The sequence below is a fragment of the Lissotriton vulgaris genome, chromosome 2_1 (assembly GCF_964263255.1).
Source record: "Lissotriton vulgaris chromosome 2_1, aLisVul1.2, whole genome shotgun sequence".
Classification (NCBI taxonomy): Eukaryota; Metazoa; Chordata; class Amphibia; order Caudata; family Salamandridae; genus Lissotriton; species Lissotriton vulgaris.
In genome coordinates, this window is record NC_141687.1 from 256,436,882 (window position 1) to 256,459,360 (window position 22,479).

Below are 22,479 nucleotides of genomic sequence, written 5' to 3' on the forward strand. Positions count from 1 at the left end.
CAGTCTGAGTTGCCACCTTGCACTTTAGGGAATGTGAAATGTCCCTGCAAGTGTGGAGTAGGATTGGGGGAGATGTGACGTCTGTATTGTGGGAGGAAGTGGGCTTTTCCATAATATGGGCTTAGGGTTGTTATTCCTAAGTGTGAAAGCGCAACGAGTAGGGTCATCCCTCGGTGCAAGTCGAGGAGGCTTCCACCATTTGTCAGCAGGGTGGCAGGTATTTGACAGCACGAGGCATTCAGCAATTTGTGACTAGAAGGGCTTTTCCAGTGTGGGCTCAGAGGAAAACATTCACTCTCTGAGAGCTCGGGCCTGTCTATGTACAGGTAGGCATTCTAGAAGGGGTCGCTCGGGATCAGAAGCGCTCCTCTACAGTTGCTGTAGATGCAGGGTGGCCTGTCCACAGCAGTGCAGTAGCACTATACGGGAGCAGGATGGCTCTTCCACTGTGAAGGCCCAAGTACACGAAGTGTATTTGACTCTGTGAGAGCGGGCGGCCTTTCCTTATTGAAAACCAATATACAAAGGTTACCTGCCTAGATAATTCCAAAGGGCTCTACAGAGAGGGCCCCAATAATAGCACACCAACACCAGCACTGACAATTGCAAGTATTAAATGGTCCAGCAATCAAATTATTATATCAAAATTATTTTTCATTTTTATTTTCATATTTTCAGAACCAATTTATCAAACTTTTGCAAGATAAATGCATACAAAAATTATGCTAAACAATAAATGTATATATACACAGTATCCCACACACCTCAATCAAAATAAACAGTCATATTAACATGCATTCATATTAGCACATACTTTCATACTATACTACAGACAATATCATAGCATCACAAGTACATCAAGATGGTGAAGTGTGGCTCACTTGTTAGAGGAGGCAGACCTGGAAGCAGAGGTCAGCCCGGGACCAGGGTTCAATTCCCGGCTCGGCGGGGTCTTGAGTCCTAAAATGTCCATGGACTCGACAATTCTCGCTCCGGTGCCTACTCGATTCATGGGTTCACACTCAGCGACTCTGGGCAATAGCTTGCTTAATCTCCACAACGGCCCCTCGCGGCGGGATGCCTGGCTTTCACCTTGCGGATACCCTGCCGGGGTTATCTCACAGGGGAATACCAGGACGGGTTCCCTAAGCAAGCGCTTAGAGACCGGTTGGTGATTTGCGCTATATAAATACCTGTACATTTACATTTACAAACTGCCACATGATGATCAGATGACAAGTTCTCGTGTATCATCCTGGTGGTAAGAGTAGTTACAGTCCAACTACACAAAATACATTTCCTTTCCTTATTGGACATACAAGTGGACTCCTCGACTGTGGGAGAAATGGCTATGCTTATTCGGTTTGTTTGTAGAGCGCCTCCCACAGCCCCCATGGCAAATTACCCTGTCCTTCTCCTTTTATGGACAAGCATTAAAATGTGTTTTTCCATTATTGGCACAAATCCAGTCCTCTCCCCTAGCATCCTCTTCTTTTGAGCTCTCATTGGAAAAAATAGTACTTTATCCCAGTAACTACTATCAGTACAAATGATAATCTGTCTTAGTGTTGTATATACTTCGGCCCTTTTCTCTCCTTAGCATCTTTCAGCAGAAAAACACTTTCTTTTACCAGCTCTTCTGAACCTCCACCCCTGATCTGTACCGAGACAATGACTGTCCACTCTCACAGTCTCTAGAAGCAAAGGTTGCTGGCATCTCCCACTCCTCTAACCTTGTCTAGGCATGAACACTTTTGAGCACTAGCCATAAGCTCCCCAGACCTTTATGGGCCTTCACCATGCTTGCTTTCACCCAGTCACCAACAGTCTTATTAGAGGATTTTCTGTTGTTCACAGGCCATTGTCGGTCTTGTCCTCTTAATTTAATATACATTTTGCTTTGGCAAAATAAAAGATTAGGTTGAGATGATCATGGCTACTCTTGTTTACTGTAACTACAGTATCTTAATTGTCTTTAGCTAAAATGGCTAAAAAAAACAAAATCCTAGCAGTAATTAAGTGCACCTTATTGTTATTTTTTTAGTTTATCATCTTTGTCTTGTTGCTGTGACTAAAGATCTACACCTTTTATAAAGATATAGTTCTTAAGGCAATGAACTTTCTAGAGAGCTATTACTTTGTGTCATGTGGTATCTGATTTCCAAATCCTCATAATCTACTCGAATAATCCGTCAATGTCAATCCTCCTACCCTTTCCATGGCTAAGATCCTAATAGAAATAGGTGGTACCCAATCAGCAGTGCAGCTGGACCCAGGATTTTGGGGAATCAGTGATAGACAACAGACACTCACCAGAGATTTACTCAGTAACTGAGCCAGGTATTGTAGAAAAGGCAAGACAATGGCATTACAAATGGAACATTTGTTATTTGTTTGTTTACTTTTTATTAGAACATTGGAATGTGGAGCACTCCATTGAATACAATGGAGTGCTCCTAGCTTCTACGGGCTGGTAAAAGCCAGCAACATTCCAATGCTGTTTGACAAAGGCGTCTCGGAGCCCCAGGGGTTTTAAACCCCCTCGGGCTCCGAGAGAGAGGCCTTTGTTTTATTTGTTAGAATATTCTGCCCTCTAGTCGCAGAATGTTCCAATAGCCTTATAGCCCTTTGTAGCTGGGCTATACCGGCTATTAAAGTCCTGCTCCCTTGTTAAAGGCCCTCACCTCGGGCCTTTAACGCTGGAGCGGGCCTTTAATAGCCTGGATAGCCCGCTACGGCGTGCTATAAGGCTATATTAAGTAAATGAAGAATTATAGCAATAATAGAAGCTGTAATAAAACAGAACATTGATTCACAGGAAAATACAGAATCTTGAATATTTCAGAATTCTATAAAATTCAAAGAGTTAAAAAGTTGATAAATCTATAAATGACAACTATTATAACATGAATTAATTTTTTGAATAGGGGGAAGTAAAGAAAGAAGGGAAGTATAGATGGGGAAGTGTTATATACCTATCCATAATTGTATAAGTTTGCATATATATATATATATATCGTGAAACACTCCTTGAAACCCGCACCTTGTTTCTGCTTGCGCGATGAAAAGAGCACGGACCACACGATTCCTTGTGGTACCGCTATGTTCATTTTCTCTTACAAACCAACAACTGCAGCCATTACGCGTTTTGTCCCTCCCAGGGGACTTGATCACATAATATCTAAACATACTCACACATACAAACATAATCAGGTGCTCCTTGTAAGTACGGTTTTATTCAGGAATATTTAAACACAAGCACATTTTTCCCAACATATTTCGGGGATCAGTGTCTCCTTGATCACAGGTGAGGCCAAACACACAGATCCTACCAATTAATTTTAAACTTTGTGTAGGGAACAATACAAATGGAAAGAGGACTATACGAAGAAGAAAAATCACTCTCCAATTGATATTAACACGAGCGCAATTATTACGAGAAGGCATTCATAGCTGCTTAAAGTTAAACAATCTGTTGCATAGTGGTTACATTTCACATCCTTATTTGATAATTGAACAGAGTTCATGTACCCGCAGCCTGACATATTAATGTGATACAAAAACAGTCATGGATCGTGACAGTAACAGTAAAAGATTATATAACAGATTTTGTGTACCATAATATCCAAAATTATATGAAATTCAATCCACAAGCAGAATGCAAAATATACTGCACGAAATAGCAAGTCCATGTGAGAGAGTCATATAATCTTTTGTTACACTACAAGGCCCTATTGCTTCATGTACAAATGAAATGAAAAGGCATTTGTAGAGCGCGTGCATACTCCAAAGAGAATCCCGGGGCTGAAAATAGGAAATCCTGCCAGCAGAAATGTGATCGTCTCTTTTCATTTGTTGGTAAAACCAGATGATTTCTAGCTTCTTCCTGAAAATAGGAAGCTCTGAGATGGCGCAGAGTTCCCTAGGGAGTTTATTCCATGCCTTTGAACAAAGAAAACAGAAATAGCTTCCATCAGTTCTGGCCTCGCAAATTTTAGGAATATTGGCTAAATAGCTGTGTGTCGATCGCAGAACTCTGGGGAGAGGCAAAAGACGCACATATTCTCCTCCTCAGGTATGCACAGCACCCTTCTCATGGAGGGCATTATGGGCCAGGACCAGTGTCTTAAAAAGATTCCTCTTTTTGATGGGAAGCCAATGAAGTGCCCTCAATTGTGGAGTAATAAACGTTCTAGGAGCCAGATTAAGAATTGTTCTGGTTGCCGCATTCTGATTCACCTATAAACAACTTATTTTCTGGGAGTCCTAGGTAGAGAGAGCATTTCCATAGTCTAGCCTGGAGGTGATCAGTGCCTGGACCACCATCTTCCTGGTTTCTACCGATGGAAAAGGAAAGCATTTTTTCAAAGAGCGTAATATCCCAAAACAAGAGCCCACAAGTACCTGAGTTTAGGGTTGGAAGGACAGGGCACTGTCAATTTTGATGCCCAGGTTTTTTGCCGAGATTTGTTGAGTATCTAGCGGTGGGGACGTCTTGAGACCACCAAGTCCACCAAACCTCAGGTGAGGAGGACCTCACAAGTGAAATTTCTTTCAGTGGACGAAAGACCAGCATGTCAAATAATGCATGGGTCAGTGGATGGTGTACCAGCGAGTCAATACATGGCAAGTTAGTAAAGTGTTCTAGAATGATTGCAGAGCTAGCGTTGCTGAACTCCTTAGCTGTGTGCTTCAAGAGCTGTAGCATATAGTACCCTATAACAAACACACATGGGCTCCCTGTCCCAGTTATGACTGGGTTGTATTCAGCCTCGATCCTCAGCAGTGCAGAAACCACCAGTAATCCCTACCAACTAGACCTTTTGGTCAAGTCCTCTCCCAGAGCCCCCAGAAGAGACAAGGTTAGGCTTTGCTACTGATCCCATCATGTCTGACGCAATACGGTTAGCCATGCCTTTCTCGCGGGATGGCACCAAACAGGATGCCACCAACACGGCACTCCTCTCCCCGCCTTCACTCATAACTGATCGCTTAGACCCCCCCCCCCCCCCTCACCCATTGTCCTCTTTGTTACCTGAGGGAATTCTTACACCCAATACATTCACCCCGCCCATCCATTCACTGAACACAGTGACCTTTCCCCAACTTCAGGAAGAATCCCCCTTCCGGCTATCTAACCATCATACCACCCTACCCATGGATGTGGATCCTTCATTCAAAGCGAATCGCTTAGACTCCCCTCACCCATTGTCCTCTTCGTTACCTGAGGGAACTCTTTCACCTGATACAATCACCCCGCCCATCCATTTACTGAACACAGTGACCTTTCAGGAAGAAGCCCCCTTCCAGTTGTCTAGCCTTTATACCACTCCACTCATGGACGTGGATCCCACATTAAACATCCTGGCTCAACCTCCTGCATGACCCCTAATGAAGCTATCCAATCCAAATGGAGAAAGTGTTTTTGCAATCAGAACACACTGGCAGTTCGCCTTTCATAACGGGTCTTACACCCATCCCTAACGCAGATATCCACAAGCATTTGGAGACCATGCATTATGACTCGACGGGCGGTTTGTCCTCTATAATTGATCATACGCCCTCACGTACTACCTACTTTTCCAATTCAGTCTGGAGCACTCAACTTAGTGAGTTAGCCACTGGTCTATCCCATCTCATGGATGAAATGCATAACCTTTCTACTATCACTAAAAAACTGCTTATCCTACACAGAGCCTCCAATGACACCGTGAATCAAATCAGTCTCCAAATGAGAAACTCCACCCGAGGAAGGATTATTCTGAGAACACTAGTCAGCATAACCAAATCAACGTCCAACACACTAGAAACATACCCAATGTCACACTCCCCAATAATACTAATCCGGTTTGTTTACCCTTCTCTACGTGGCCTAGGAGGTCATGCGATGAACTATCAGATAGTGACATAGACGACCTCTTCTCGTCCTATGCCCAGGATATTGACAGCAGTAAGTCCCAATGTGACATCATCCAAACCATTGTAATCAATCCCTTCAGAGAACCAACTCTCAACAACAGATCTATAAATAGAGAAAGCCTCACAAATATCAACCTAGAACAGATTACCTTAAATCACTCGATTAATAAGTTGAAGTGTGGGCTCATTAATTGCAGATCTGCTAGCAAACATGCTACAGATATATTCAATCTCATTCTAGAGAATGATTTAGATATAATAGTCCTCACAGAAACCTGGTTAAATAGCTCCTCGTCACCCATCCTCAACATACTTGTTCCTCCTTCCCACAACCTAATACGATTAGATAGAATCGGGAAACTAGGGGGGGGTGGGGTAGCCTGCATTTATCGTAACTCAATATCAGTCAAGCAAGCGGACTCTATTCTATCTTCCTGTGATTATCTATGCATTAATATTTCAGATGCTAATCGCATTGCAAGCAAGCTACACATATTCTACCACTCCCTAGGCAATAACTTGACTTGATTGATGAGATAACGGAGATCATGGCTTCTAATGCCAACTCACAAGTTCATCATATCTTCTTGGGTGACTTTAACCTCCATCGGAACAATGCAAACGATCATATTGTAGGTTGTCTTAAAGAGTTTCTGTCAGTACAGGAGCTATCTCAATTCTGTGACAGCCCAACTCATAACAAGGGAGAGCCATTGTACCTCATCATTGCAAAACCAAACATTGTCTTACTAGAATCCATCACCCCATGTATCCTCTTCTCCATCATTAGCGAAGCTATTCAAAAAAGGGGCCAACCATCAAAAACAAGGTAATGGAAAAGGAACTTACAGAATATCAACCCCATCACTTTGGTAAACCGTTGTAACTCTGCTCTGACCACCATGATGGACATGACTGATGTACATGACCGCACAACCTTCTACAATGACTCGTTGCTCGAAATACTGGACTCCACAGCGCCCCTCAAGGAAAAAAACGTCTCCACTAAGATTTCCAAATCATGGTTCAATGAGTGCTTGAACGCGGAGCGTAGCTATCTAAGAGTTGCAGAGCGTCTATGGAAATTGGCTCCTACCACTGATAATCTTGAGTAAGGGTGGGCATAGTATGCATAATGGGGCTACGCGAAGCTACGTGAAGTGGGCCTGATGCTACGCCCGCTCACGCGCTTCGCGTAGCCCTACTACGCGCCTCCCTCCCGTTCTCTTCTACATACATAATTTTAAGTAACGAGTACAGTAAAAGTACATAAAAGCACTTACCTGGTCTGCGGCGTCCCGGGGCTCCCTCTTCTATTTTGCGCCAACTTCTCCCATCGAAATGTGCATGCGGGGCCGCCCGAGCATGCGCATTTCTCGCGAGAAATGCGCATGCGCGGTCGCCGCGCTTGCGCATTTCAATGGGAGAAGTCGGCGCAAAATAAAAGAGGGAGCCCCGGGACACCGCGGACCAGGTAAGTGCTTTTATGTACTTTTACTGTACTCGTTACTTAAAATATGTATGTAGAAGAGGGCAGGAGGGAGGCGGGTGGCGGGTAACTTTGCTCCGTCCACGGAGCATGCGTAGTGTTGCCTACTACGCCTACTTTGCAAAATAGGCAACACTACGTACACTCCGTGGGCGGAGCGTAGTCTTGCGCCCAGGGTTAATCTTGAGCACCTGAGAAGGTTAAGGAATTCTTACAATAGGAAGACTCTTAAGGCAAAGGCAGACTTTTTCAGAACTCCAAGCTAGCAACTGGCCAAAAAAACTCGTTGAAATAGTCAAGCAACAATCATGCAATACAACTAACTCTATGGAATTAAATGACCTGGCCACACCTACCTGTGATGTGCTTTCCAATTTCTTCCAAGAAAAGACTTAAGTCCATTGAGCTTGACATGCTATCCAAGATGGCGCTACCGCAAACTATGGGCCAAGATTCCAACTGTAGCGATTTATTCAAAGTACATTTTAATAATCCAGGGGGAGTCACAAAAAACAATGCCTCCTGGCACACCTTCACGCCAATCTCTCAACAAATTATAGACAACACTCTTCAAGCAATCAACTCCTCCAATCATTTCTCTGACCCCCTGCCTCCCGCCTTGTTCAACATTTTAAAATCATCTATCCTACCACTATGGGTTACATTTGTAAATGCCTCCCTGAGTCAAGGTGTCATTCCAGACTGCCTTAAAATAGGGCAGTTCACACCTATACTTAAGAAAGCTGACGCCACTCCATCTGATCTAAACAACTACCGGCCGATAACCAACATCGGACCTTTGGCAAAACTATTGGAGAAATGTGTATAAATTCAATTATGCAATCACATTATTATTATTATTATTATGTTTCTTATAAAGCGCCTGAATCGACCCCCGAAGGGGTATCTCCGCGCTTGCCTTGGGAACCCGTCCTTGCTTTTCCCTGTGAGATAGCCCCTACAGGGCATCCCCAAGGTGAAAGCCAGGCATCCCGCCGTGGGGGGGGCGTTGTGGAGATTAAGCAAGCTTAATGCCCAGAGTTGCAGAGTGTGAACCCATGATTAGGTCAGGCACCGAAGCGAGAATTATCGAGTCCATGGACATTTGAGCTCAAGACCCTGCCGCGTCGGGAATTGAACCCTGGTCCCAGGTCTGACCTCTGCTTCAGAGTCTGCCTGCTCTAACCAGTGAGCCACACTTCTCCACATTGAGAATTATAACCTCCTAGATATTCATCAACCGGGCTTCCACCAAGGGCACAGCACAGAATCTGCACTCACACATATTATGGACGGCATCCTTAAAATACTTGACTGCAATGAATCATGCCTACTGATTCTTCTTGATCTGTCCTCCACCTTCGATACGGTCAAGCATGACAACCTTCTGTCCAACCTTCTGTCCCTACTAGAATGAAGGATGGGCTTCTCGGGCACAGTGCTGCAATGGTTCTCCTCCTTCTTGAATAACAGAACTCAAAGATTCAAGATGAGTAATTCACTCTCGCAATCCTCTTTGGTCACCCTTGGTGTTCCTCAGGGATCTGCCCTATCACCCATTCTTTTCAACCTCCTAATGGAGCCTTTGGCGAACGCACTGAGATCTGTGAACATTCTGTATGATTTGTACGTGGATGACACCCAACTGTATCTGAAAATCATTTTACCAGAATATTTCATTGCCCTCAACACTATTCCACTGAACACGCAAAGCTGGCTCACTAACAACCACCTCATGCCGAATACCAAAAAAGCTGAATTTATTCTCATCTCATCCCACCGAGCCACTCACCAAAGCTAGACTTATGGTTAAAACACCTAACCTCCTTTGACTGCGTTCCCCTCATCATTGACTCAGCAAAATCCCTAGGAATCACCATAGACAAACACCTGAATATGCAGTCGCACATCTCTATTGCCTCAAAAGGGACCTAATAACAAGCTGGGTATATTAAGGAAACTCAAACCCTTCCTCCCTCAGGCTGATCTAAAAATGGCAGTACAAGCCAGAGTGCTACCCAGTTTAGATTACGGAAACACCACCCTCTGTGGTCTTCCTAAATACAAGCTGGCTGCGCTAAGAGAAGCATTGAATGCTGCGCTAGACTGGTATCTGGAACCAAAAGAAATTGTCACATCTCTCCAGCCTTGAATGCCCTGAATTGGTTGCCCTACGAGGCAAGAATACACCTTAAAGTGGCCTGCATGACACACAAAGCAATTCACAACAATACACCCAGTTACCTGGCTCTAAAGTTGGAAAGGTCTGGAGGCTGCAGACGACTTCGAAGTGCGTGCACTTCCCTTCTGAAACCTCAATCCTTCCATAAGAAGAGAACTGGTTGTAGAGCTTTCTCATGGATTGCACCTAGGATCTGGAACTCCTTACCTCTAGTAGTTCGTGGAATCACTTCCCTTACTGCCTTCAAAAAAGAAGTAAAAATACTATGAAGAACAAATTCATGCCATAAGTTAGATTTCTAGGATATCACTGAGTCATCTTTATGATCGGAATACTATTGAATATCTCAGGTGGAATGGTTTGAGTCCATTTTATGTATGACGAATATCACTACCCTTACTGTTCAATAACCGTATATAGTGTAAAGCTTAGCTGATGGTGGATCTCTCTTGGTTTTATCTATACACTTCTTATCCATTGGGATGCGATCGTGGTTATAATATGTATGTTTGCTATCACATTCACCTAATGTTCTTTAACTGTACACTGTACTATGTTCTGCAGTTTCACGGTCCTCTATGTTTGTCATATATCATGTATTCCTTTTGTACGAATTGACACTTTTGAATGTATATATACCACCTCAACCATTTATGTTCTTATACTGTAAAGCGCTCTGATACCCTCGTGGGTCACGTTCGCGCTATATAAATCTTTAAAAATAAATAAACAAATAAATAAATAATCACCCTGCAGTAATTGTATGAGTGGATCGTTACTGTGTCAATCAATCAATCAATCAATCAATCAATCAGTGACACTTATAGAGCGCGCTACATACCCGTAGGGTCTCAAGGCGCTGGGGGAGGGGGGGTGCCGCTACTGCTCGAACAGCCAGGTCTTCAGCTTCTTCCTGAAGGAGAGGTGGTCTTGGGTCAGGCGCAGGTCGGCCGGGAGGGAGTTCCAGGTCTTGGCGGCCAGGTAGGAGAAGGACCTTCCTCCTGTAGTCGCTCTTCGGATGCGGGGGACGGCGGCGAGGGCGTGGTTGGCTGATCGGAGGTGGCGTTTGGGAGCGTAGAAGTTGATCCGGCTGTTGAGGTAGCTCGGGCCTTGGTCGTGTAGGGCTTTGTGTGCGTGGGTGAGGAGGCGGAAGGTGATTCTTTTGTTGACGGGGAGCCAGTGAAGGTCTCTCAGATGTCCGGAGATGTGGCTGGTTCGTGGGATGTCGAGGATGAGTCTGGCTGAGGCGTTCTGGATCCGCTGGAGTCTCTTCTGGAGCTTGGCGGTGGTACCGGCGTAGAGGGCGTTGCCGTAGTCCAGTCGGCTAGTGACGAGGGCCTGGGTGACGGTCTTCCTGGTCTCGGTGGGGATCCACCAGAAGATCTTCCGTAGCATGCGTAGGATGTTGAAGCACGCCGAGGAGACATTGTTGACTTGCCTGGTCATGGAGAGGGAGGAGTCCAGGATGAAGCCCAGGTTGCGTGCATGGTCTGTCGGTTTGGGTGCGGTGCCCAGGGCGGGAGGCCACCAGGAGTCGTCCCAGGCGGAGGGTGAAGAGCCCAGGATTAGGACCTCCGTCTTGTCAGAGTTCAGTTTCAGGCGGCTGGTCGTCATCCACTCGGCTACCTCTTTCATCCCTTCGTGCAGGTTGGCTCTGGCGGTGGCGGGGTCGTTGGTCAGGGAGAGGATCAGCTGGGTGTCGTCGGCGTAGGAGATTATGCTGAGGTTGTGTTGGCGTGTGTGTCTGCCTATATGGTCTTTAACATGTTTCTGTGCTCCACGAGGTTTCCTTTTCTTTCAGTAACACAGAGTCTATACAGGCAGAGCTGCACCATCATGTGCTGAGCTGGTGAAACACAGTCTGAATCTGGAAAATTTAGAGCAAGGTTGGGACAGAGAGTACATTCCAGTTTGATACACCATAGCGTGTGAGCAGCGTCCTGGTTTGTAAACTGTTCGACAAGGAGGCTGAGCAGTGCTGACATGGGAATCCTTGACAAGTTGTGTGTGTGGTGTGCAGGGGGTCAACAGTCTTGTCAGATGAAGGATTAGTCAGGGCTGCCAAAAACTGTTCCCTTCATAGACCAGGAAAAGGTCTGCTACCTGAAAACGAGGGCAATTTATGCTGTCAGCTTTACATGTGTTCTGTTAACTTACAGGGCCATAGCGCTGAAATAGGCCGCAGAGAATGTAGGTGTAAAGGCACGTAAGGATAGGCTGTGGGAGTCCTCACTAGTTCGAGTTTAGATACATGTTCAGGTCGGAGATAACAGCTGTCCATGATAATCTTTGCTATCCAAGACAGGTCTAAAAGGAACTGGAACCAAGTCATATATTTACATTCAATTATTATACATGGAATTTAAATGATCAATACAGATTAACCTGAAATCCAGGCATTGTTCTAGCCATCATGGACCTACCTTCGACACCTGTGACCAAACGTTTGTTTGATTCTGGAAAACGTTTACTACAGCATTGCTTGGGTCCGGCTTGAAAAATATATGATAACGCTTGGCGTTTTTTTAGGAATTTTGACTGTGACATTCAGTGCACAAGAAGAGATTTTTTCATGACACCTGGGGTTCCAAATGATGTATGTTTACGTTACTATATCTGTGTGTTTTTATGTGTTATTATGCTATTTGTGCATATGGTCCGGGATGCCCGCCACCCCTTCCACCACCAATCCCAATGGTAGGAGACAGACACAGTTTGAACTTTTGGAAGGCAGGAGGGCCTCACGACCCCCCCGGCCGTATTTATTAAAATATGAAACAAAATTTTAAACTTTAATTTAAAACGTTTCATGTATCATGTACAAAATTCAACTTTTATTACATTTGATGAAGACAAGTATCCAGGCTAACCTTAACAAATCTCTAGTACAAAGATTTTCCTAACCGAGTCTAACATCATGACATTATGCATTTCAGGATTTTTGTACATCCTATCGTTAGGGGCCAATGGCAAGGTCTTAACCGGTGTCAGATCCCTATCACCAATTTCCGCCCTCACGTGTGAGTAGCGCATGCGCAGAGGACTTTACCCTCGTAGCCAACTGTAACTTCCCTTGTCGTGGGGGCCCCCTTTCACTCGACGCCATCTTAAGGTCGTCCGAGTTCCCGTGCGGGGTATCCGTAAGAAGGAGAGCGTGGACTCCCCCAATTTCCCCGCACTCTCTTCCGCCGGAGCGGATATCCGGCCCCCAGGAAATTTGTGGGAGGGGCATATAGCCATCTCCCCCTGGTAGGGGCCTATGGCCGTCTCCCCTTGGGCGATCCCATCCGTAATGGGTGCCGCCCCCCTCCCTCCCCCCGTGGGAGGGGCCAATGGCTGCCTCCCCCCGGGCGCTCCCATCCATAATGGGTGGCGCCCCCCCTAGGGACCTTGAAATCACTGCTCATCGATCATGACCTTACCGCCACAGGCCAGATAGTTGACCGACTATCTGGCCCCCCCACACCTCCTATAGGTTATGTCTCCTCAATCCCACTAGCCAAGCTATCATGTCTCCTATCAATAAGTCATTCCCCACCCTGGACAGGTGTACCCCCATCATCTGAATAACAGTGATCCCCCCAGATGCACCCATGAGATATGCTTTGAAGATGAGCAGAGCGAAACAATTTCTCCATTTTATTGTTGACCCTCTTTTCCGAATGGTTCAACGCTGCTGTGGATAATCCACCTCACCATACCCTCCTCGGAATCATGTGAGACCAAGCTATTGTACATCCCGGGAGCGTCTTTGCTAACCAACTAACTGCAGAAAGTATGTGCTCAATCAAAGCCCGTCTGCCCAACCGAACCAAGTCATTGCCCCCAATGTGCACTATGACTACAGATGGCGGTGACCTGTGCCGCCCTAACAATTCTTCCACAAAACTTTGCAGTCTGTCAATACACAGGCCGCCCTTCCCATGGAAGGACACCCTGAAACCATATTCCTCAGATGTGTGGATCGCATCACCTGCCTTGAATATGTCCGCGGCCCGCATCACGTATGAGTGGCCCATGACCCAGACCACTCGTCTTCCATTCTTTGTTCCTGAAGTGGTGGTTAGCTGATACTGGGCCGGTCCCAATTTCCGCCCTGCGTCACAGGCTTGTGAAACTGTAATCCAAACAAAAGACAACAAGCGTGAGTGCACTTCTTCAGTAACTTACAACATGTGCAGCCGCACGTACCGTTTGAAACAATTCGAAGACCAGTGGCCTAATTGTTTAACATTGTCTGCCTGTAGACCCTGAGCCGTTGCTTCCGTAGCGGCCCCTATCCTGAATGAATGGGTCCCAAAATCAGTCGGGTTCAAGCCCGCAGTTGCAATCGTGATTGCCAGCACCCTCTGGAACTGAAACTTTGTTAACGGAGGGCCGTCAGCATGTCGCAGCAAGGCCCCCCCCCCACGTTGTCAACCTATGTTTTAGGTAGGCCTCAACATGCCTCACTGGACAACAGGGACTACCTGGAGCGCGCTGCAACACAATGCTATTCCCCTGAGCCTCCTGGTCCGTCTTTGACCTGGCAATCGTGATCAGCAGGGAATCCCCCTCACTTGCGTGTGATCCCTGCGCAGTCCCCCCTCCGTATCTCTTTTGTTGGCAGCTACTAGTTCGCTTACCCGCAGGGCCCCATAGAACGCCAACGCAAATGCTGCCCGGAATAGTACGACCTCGCTAGGTGAGGAGCATGTCTCCTCCAGTTTAGCCAACAAGGAGGTCAATCTGTCAAATCCTATTGGGTGCCTGGTATCCTTCTTGCGCCCCTCTAGGCGCGGCCAGCCGCGCAGTGCCTTTCTGACTACAAAGGAGTCCGTCGGGTCCCTGATCCCATGGAGCTGAGCCATAAATGACACGGCGGCCTTATACCGACTGGTGGTTGCCGCCGACCGGCCCTCCTCATGAAGTGCCACTAAAAATTGGGTAAAGGACCCCTCCTGACCCCATCTATGCTCCCATGCAGGGCCCAAAAAGGAGCAGTACGAGCGGTACGCCCCTTCATAAGCTTTCCTTGTCCTGGGCACTAAACTGGCTGCCACAAGGTTTTGTAGTCCGGGGCGCCGATTTGCCACACTGCTTCGGGAAGTGGCACTGCCACTAGCTCCGCTGAGGGTAAACAATCCCTGAAAGCCTGCATTTTGAAACGAGAGAGCGCATCAGCTGCATTGTTCAGTACTCCCGGCACATGTTTTGCCCTGAATTGTACATTTAGTCTCAAGCATTTCAACACGATTTCTTTCAACAATCGCAATATCCACTTGCAGCGTGCTGCCTGCTGGTTAATGCACTCAACCACAGTCATGTTATCGGACCAAAATACCACCGAGCGGTCTCGGAACTCTTCTGGCCAGGCGACAGTGCTACCCAGATGGGGAATAGCTCTAGAAAGCCAATGTTGCTCGTCAAACCACTTGTTTCCCACCATGCTGGCCATTTCTGGGCCGACCAACGGTTACCAAGGATCGCGCCAAACCCCACAATGCCCGCAGAGTCGGTCCATAAACCTAGTTCTGCCGACGAAGCCGGGGCTTTGCTCCAGACTACTCGGCCGTTGAAATCCGCCAGGAATGCCAGCCAAATGAGCATGTACTGGCGAACCTCTGCCGACAGTCTCGTGCGATGGTGCCCTTACTTGAGGCCAACCATGGCCTGGGCAATGGATTGTGAGAAAGGGCGAGCCATTGGCATAACCCTCAATGCAAAGTTAAGCTGACCCACTGTTTGCTATAATTGGTGCAGAGTCACTTTTACGTTCCGAAGAGATTGCAACAAGGAGGCCCTGAATTTGGCGATCTTCTCCGCCGGCAAGCGGAAGCAACCCTCAACGGAGTCTAGTTCAATACCCAGAAACTCCTGGGAGGTAGTTGGCCCCACCTCTTACCTGGCGCCAACGGTACCCCGAAACCCCGCATGAGCACGCAGAAATCTTGCAATGCCTGTGCACAGTCCCGAGAGCCCGATGGGCCGAGAAACAGGAAATCATTGAGATAATGCATCACATGTTGGTGCCCTGAGGCCTTCGAGAATACCCACTCTAAGAATGAGCTAAACATTTCAAAATAGGCACATGAAATTGAACAACCCATCGACATGCACATATCCATGTAGTACTTCCCCTGAAATGTAAAACCCAACAAGTGCTGATCCTGAGGATGTACCGGAAGCAACCTAAATGCGGATTCAATATCCGATTTCGCTAACAATGCACCGGGGCCTAGGCGATTCAACATCACCACTGCATCATCGAATGATGCATACCTCACACTGCAAATGTCTGCATCGATCGCCTCATTAACGGAAGCCCCCCTTGGTGCAGATAAATTATGAATAAGCCTGAATTCTCCCGGCTCCTTCTTGGGAACTACCCCTAATGGGGAACACACAAAATTAGCCGTTGGTGGTTCACCGAACGGTCCTGCAACCCGCCCCAAACGAACCTCTTTTGCGATTTTTGTGGCTGCCACTGCCGGGTTGTGCTGAACCGATAGTTGGTTTTTGCATGAGGGGGTCCCCCGAAAATCACCCGCCGGGATCCTGAAGCCATACGAGAAGCCATCTCGCAGGATCCCAGCGGACACGTGATCAGGGTATTTGTTCAACCAGGGAGTCAAAGCCAGAATATCCACGGGCGATTGCTTGGACCTCCGAGGCACCGTGTCAATCCTGCTTGGTACCCCCTTTTCCTCCAGTATTATTGCCTCTGGATCGGCAGCTCGTCTCGGGGTGGGAGGTGTTACCACAACCTGCGCATGCATGACTGAATCTACATGTTCCCTGCAGCCTGTTACATGTTCCTTTGTTAAAACCCCAACACACCCCTCGCTTATTCCCATTCCCGCCCGATCTAGACGGAGTATCTCCCCCGTAGGTTGGTCGAAAGGGCTGTGGATGTTTCTGCTGAAAGGCCCTGGAGCCGTTTGCACTAGACCCTGATCCACCCGCCGCGCCCGGCAGGAACTGCGCATGCCAAGATACAGTGTCTAAACAATCCCAAGTCAATGTTTCATTAAACTCTTTTGCTTTTCTAAATGCCACATCATACCCTTTCCATTCTTCTCCTCCATACTTCTCATGGAAGCCCGTGATCCTGCTCTGGTAGCAAGCAAGATCCCCCAACAGTTCTGGTGTTCGCTCACCCACAATCGCTACAAAAACAGAGAAAGCCCTGATCCAGTCATCATGGACTCTTCCACCCTGAATTCAGCCATCTTTGCCCTCCATACACTGGGGTGCCATAAATCCTTCCGAGTTTTGGCAAATTCCAACTCACGATTGTCTGTCAACAATGAAAACATGTTTATATATTTGTTTCCCCACACCATCTCCTTAGTTGCCATAGGAACATGATGCGCCAAGCATTCCCGCCTTGATGGTACAGCGCCCTCCCCCATTATTGGGAGCGATCTCTTACCGGTTTCTGATGTACCTCCGGTCGAGTCAGTTGACTTATTCCGATTTTCGATCGCGGCCGGGTTCGCCACCTGTGGAGAGATAGAAGGCACGTTCGTTGCCCCAGCGCCCCTTGTCTGCCTGAGCTGTTCGATAATCTGCCTAGCTTCCTCGGCTGGATCTTCCGCAGCCGTGGTTCCCCCTGCTCCCTTCTTTAACCAAGGTAACACAGCCGCCAACTGAATCGCTAGTTCGGGAGGCATTTGGTCGTTATCTAGCGGCGTGATAACCACAGGGATTGGCAATCCCCCATCTGGTGTGGGTACCGGGCTGGACGCTGGTGCTACTGGGACTACCGGGACCTCCATTGGGACTGGGGCCTCGCTAGGACCCGCTTTCCCCTTCTTCTTTTTCCCCTTATCCCCCCCTGGGGTCATGTTTGGCAAAGCAGGCCCCACGATCCTCTTAGGTCGCCCTGAGGGCCCTGCTTGGGCATCAACTTGTTTCCGGAGGGCCGCTAAACCGCGACCCAGCTGGTCTACTTTCCCGAACTTCCTGTCCATCGCCGACACTTGGTTCACCAGTGTGCGCAGCATTCGTTCCATCTCGGAGCTCTTTCCACTCTTCTTACCAGACATATCCGCGTTCTGTTTTACCTCTGCCTGTTCTCTAGTAGTGGCTCGTACTCCAGCTACGCCTTGACCACTGAAACAGATTACACGTTCAAAATTGCAGCTTGTTCCCTTGAGGTCTCACGAGTGACGAGGGGTGCAGCCTTCAGAGCGCAGGAACAAGAGGACGCTTGCCTGGATTCCCGCGCCTTTTATCTTGCAGCAGGAAGGCGGGGCAGCGACCCCATCCCGCCCAGAGGTGCACGGACTTCCGGGCGGGTGTTAGGACAACCCTTTTTAGGCGGCGGGGGCGTGCTCCAACCACGCCGCTATGGGCATACCGGCCGGGACACGCCCCCCACCCGCAAAAGTTTCCCGGGGGATCGGGGCACCCAGCCATACTTTCGGGGTGACCGAGTGGTCTCCCCTTTCCACAATCCCTTGTTTGTGTGTACTGTTCGTATTGCGAAAATTTGCTATGGATGTTTTCGCATGTTGCTCCGATATTGCTTCACTCTAGAGTTTATAAACGAACAATGTCTGTCTTCCCTGAGAAGTTTACTTACCTGCCTAAACATTTCTATGTATCCATGCTCAAACCCAGTAAATGGCTCTCCCTTCCCAGACTTCCTGCAGCTTCACTCTCTCTGACTCAACTACAGGTTACTCTTTCTCAGAAAACAAAAACAGAAAGCATTACGTGATGTAATGAAAATAACGAAAACGCCTGCAAGCTTACGATCAATCCGGGGGATATGGAGAAATTGGTGTAAACATGCCACAATGAGAACAAATAAGCTTTCATGGTGACCGAAGCAGAAGACGCATTTTGTCACTGCTCCTTATATTTTTTACAGAAACCTGTGATAATCCATGCAGATCAAGATAGATCGGTGGTACCGAGAGGCAGGGTGAAATGTGTCTGTGGAGCGTAAACGAGGGTCGTGCGCAGTGCTGTTTCAGGCATGTAGGGGAGGCAGTTCAGCAGTGGAAGTCTCCCTTCAAAGCACCTTGGAGAAATTAATTTACAAACAATACTTTGATGGCATAGGAGCGCACACATTATTGGTGTTTTATTATTATTAAAATTCTAGGACCAGCTTTCAATTATCCCGTGTCCTGCAGTTGTCACAGCTGTGTCAGTAATTTTATAATACCCATAAGAGCTGCAACTCGACTCTGCAACGACAAATAGTTAGTGTAGGACCATGACAGCTTGTGTATGGCCGGTGTTCTATTGAGGAGATTCCAGGGTTGGATTGAACACTATCGGCAGGGCTGTGACTGCGGAATAGGAAAAGGTCGAGAACGTTGGAAACGAACAAATACTTTGGAAAGCGATGATTGGTTGAGCATGAAGTCACTGGGTGTGAGCATGATGTCACTGGCTGTGAGAGCTGTGATTGGTCATGTTCGAATGGTACATGCGCAAAATAAATAAAAAAACATTATGGGTACATGGACTGATGGTGGGCGTGGTGGGCCGTATTGTGCGCATGCGCACCATTAATTTGCATGCGCAAAGCGAGGGGGGTACACAGCTCGATAGAACACACCGGGCTGAGTTACCTGCCCTCGCTGATTGAATCAGCCAGTCAGAAAGAGGCAGACAGAGACAGTAATTGGAAAGCACAGTAGCAAGGAGCCCTCTGATTGGCTAATTGAAGCAAGGTCACTGCAATCTGAGCCAAAATGCCGTAAAGCCTGGCTGTTTGGTTTTGAAGGTTAGCTTTCCCCTGTTGTAAGTAAAGTGATAGAGCACCTATAATCTGTTAATCTGAGTGGAGTGGGTGTTTTGGGCTCCCTCGTCATAGCGAGGTAGCGAGTACATTTTTCGAAGACTCTTTTGGCACTGATTTTACCACCTCTTAGGCCAGGGGTCGCAAAAGCAGTGCCAGGGGTTGCAAGGGGCAAGCTAGGTGTTGCAGCTGCGACCCCGCGTTGACGTTTATGAATATTTGACAATCACAAGTTCTTAGTTCTATAGACAACTGACAATTTTAAAACCTGTTTTCAATCCATAATTTAAAGAAAATCATAAATCTATTCTCTTATAACCTAATATACGCTGTGGGGGAGAGGATTATGGGGTTGAGGGACATATCTACCGTACTACATAGGTGTCTTAAATCTAGGTTTACTAAAAATAGATAAGCCACCTATAAAATGTTGAACTATCGAAGCTCTGGTCTATCATCATAAATAGCTCTTCAGTGTCTTCACTCGGAGCAAGGTTCACAGCTGCAGCGTTGGTGTTGCCCATAGTAATCTAAAAGCAAAGGTTGGTAAGATGAATCTCCCCAAGAACCCTCAAATTGGGCTTTATTAATCGGCTTATAGAGTCGCTTGTATGTGACCGCTCCTATTCTGAGCGGGTGTTGAGAAAAGCTAGAAGGCGCGCATCGTTGCAGCATTATGTGTTCAGTGTTACGGACACACATTTAGAATTTGAGCACAGGGGGGTAAGAGATTTGACGAGAACTGCATGTTCGTTTGGCCATGTGCTAAAGCCATAATAAAAGCCCAGGTCTCCAGGGTCCAAGGTGATCAACTTAAGCTACTAGATTTCTGTTTGTGGTGTTTAGTTAATCTGTTTTTTTTACCTCGACCAGCTTTCTTTCTCTTGTCCCTTTTGTTGCTTATTGGTTGTGTTCCCTATTCTGTGCAGGTGTACGTGCGAAGGGCCTACATTGCGTATGAGCTCAATAGCGTGCAGCATCGCCAGCTGAAGGACAACACCTGCGTGGTAGAATTCCAGTTCATGCTGCCCACCTCCCATCCAAACAGGTCAGTCCTTGTTCCTTCTGCAGGGTCTCGCGAGGGGCAGTCTGTGTCCATGTGGCCTTTGAGATGCTGAGGACAATTAGGGATGTGGAGTGCAATAAGTAAAAAACAATAGAGAGAGACAGGAGAGAAAGAAATGCGCTTTGAGATGATAAGAGAAGGGGTAAGAGGGAGAGAACCCACTCTCCTGTGTGTGTCTTAGCGAGAGTGCAGTCATGCTGACAAAGGCTAGCTATGCTAAAGAACGAATGGGAAGAAGGCGAGGATGTCTGTGTGGACAGAGCCACTGTCAGCCACAAGTGCAGGAAAAGTTGAGGAGAGTGAGAGGATGTGCTGAGTCAAGGGGGAGCATGCATGAGAATGAGCTTGGAACAGAGGAAGCAGGCCGTGTGCATGTTGAACGCAAGAAGGTGCTATGGACTGAATTTGAGAGAGCACTAGAGTGAGAGTTCAAGGCTGAAAATATAGTAGCAAAACATGGAGATATATGGAGTGTGAGCAAGGGATGGACGAGATGAGAGCTCACAAGTGAACAAGTAATCAAAACATAAGGGGTTCTGTGTCAATTAGGCAAAACATCATTGTTTTAAAGGAAATAAACCGCAATCTTGAAAGGAAGACACCCGTTTTATGCTACCTATATTGGAACTACTTAGTAGCCGCATTCTCAGTAGCAATAAATTGAAGGAATCGTCTGTTTTGTAGTTGATATATACTGATTCATCTTACATATATGTAGTGAGATACATATGTTGTATTTGATGCTACTGGTCTCTCTGTGGTGTCCCCAGGCTTTGTTTTATTGGTCTAGAGCATATCAAAGAGCAGGCAGGAGGCTTTCTTGTCTAGACCCTAAGGATGAGGGAAAAGGCGCCAATGTGTATCCAGTGTGAGAAGCTTCTCATGCGGACTACAACGTGCTGCATAAATAAATGCAATAAATCGAAAGGAAAAACAAAATCTTGTCGAACACTCACTCCTATTCCAAATGAGAGAATGCCTTTCTGCATTTAGAAAAGGAATTGAAGTGCAGTGATTGGATAAGGTCACTATGACATCCAAATGGGGTCTCAACTTGTCCGTGGGCTTCCTGCTTTTGGCAAACCCTGACTCAGTACTGAGTAGTAGCATGATTAGATTAGGATATTACCAAGTTCGATTGCCTGTTGGTTTGTCGAACATTTCCATTGCCAGAACTGAGTGAAATACTTTAGTGTGATTGGCATATTATTTTTTCATTCTTTCACAGGCCGTGGAACAGGGCTTTAGTTGCCTCATTCACCTAGCGATGAGCGTATTTAGTAGCTTTTGGTAGTTGCAAAGTTTCCTGAGAATTGTTAAGTTACTATTTTCTCAACAGTGTACAGTGAGAATGGAGATGTATGTTTCTTTTGACAGAATGGCTGTTCATTCTCCTCTAAAGTAAAGTGAGAATGTACTGGGATCATTATATCACTGCCTTCGTTTTCTGGTGATGTTAATATTGGAGTGACAATGCCAGTAAGGTTCTTTAAAAATTAGTTGTTTGAATTTGGTAAAGAACGGTTTGACTGTAACAATAGTTAGATCTCCAAAGAGTCTCAGATTTCCTTAGTTGCAAGGAGGATGTTAGAATCGCGTGAGTCTGTATGGGCACTCTTAAGCTCTTTGTTGCATTACAGTTCTTTTTTACTTAGTCATCTGATGTTTATGAATCAGAAAAAAACACGAACGCGTGCTTCATGTCTAGCCCACAATTTTTAATTGTTGTGTAATTTAAAAAAAATAAGAATCACCAATCTAAACCCTCAAGTTTCTGTCATCGAAATTGTTGGGTTCTTCAGAACAGTATCTCCTTCTTGAGGGTTAGAGTGTCATGTTTGAAGTCCTCACCTAAAAAGGAACCAGTGTCTTTCCAGCGAAGAATATAACTCTGAGGTCTGCCCTTCAATTTGGTTTGCGGAAATGACATTAGAATTTAGACCTTTCTACGATTCTGATTGATATCTTTACCACTGATGGTCCCACTGTATGCATACGATCACTCTAAATCGCAGTAGTCGTTTTAAATGAGAAATGTTTCTTCTGTGTACAAAATGGGTAACTACTACACCCATGATCGC

The 22,479-nt window shown here is 46.6% G+C and overlaps 1 protein-coding gene across 7 annotated transcripts in view; it reads left to right on the forward strand.

Annotated features, from left to right (window-relative positions):
• ACACA (acetyl-CoA carboxylase alpha) overlaps nt 1–22,479 on the forward strand; it is a 1,131,726-nt gene that overhangs the window by 411,953 nt on the left and 697,294 nt on the right. For all 7 annotated transcript variants that reach the window (XM_086954890.1, XM_086954892.1, XM_086954891.1 and 4 more), the window contains one exon: nt 20,262–20,380. In XM_086954890.1, coding sequence (XP_086811016.1) covers nt 20,262–20,380 — 119 coding nt within the window. The remainder of the gene's footprint in view (nt 1–20,261; nt 20,381–22,479) is intronic.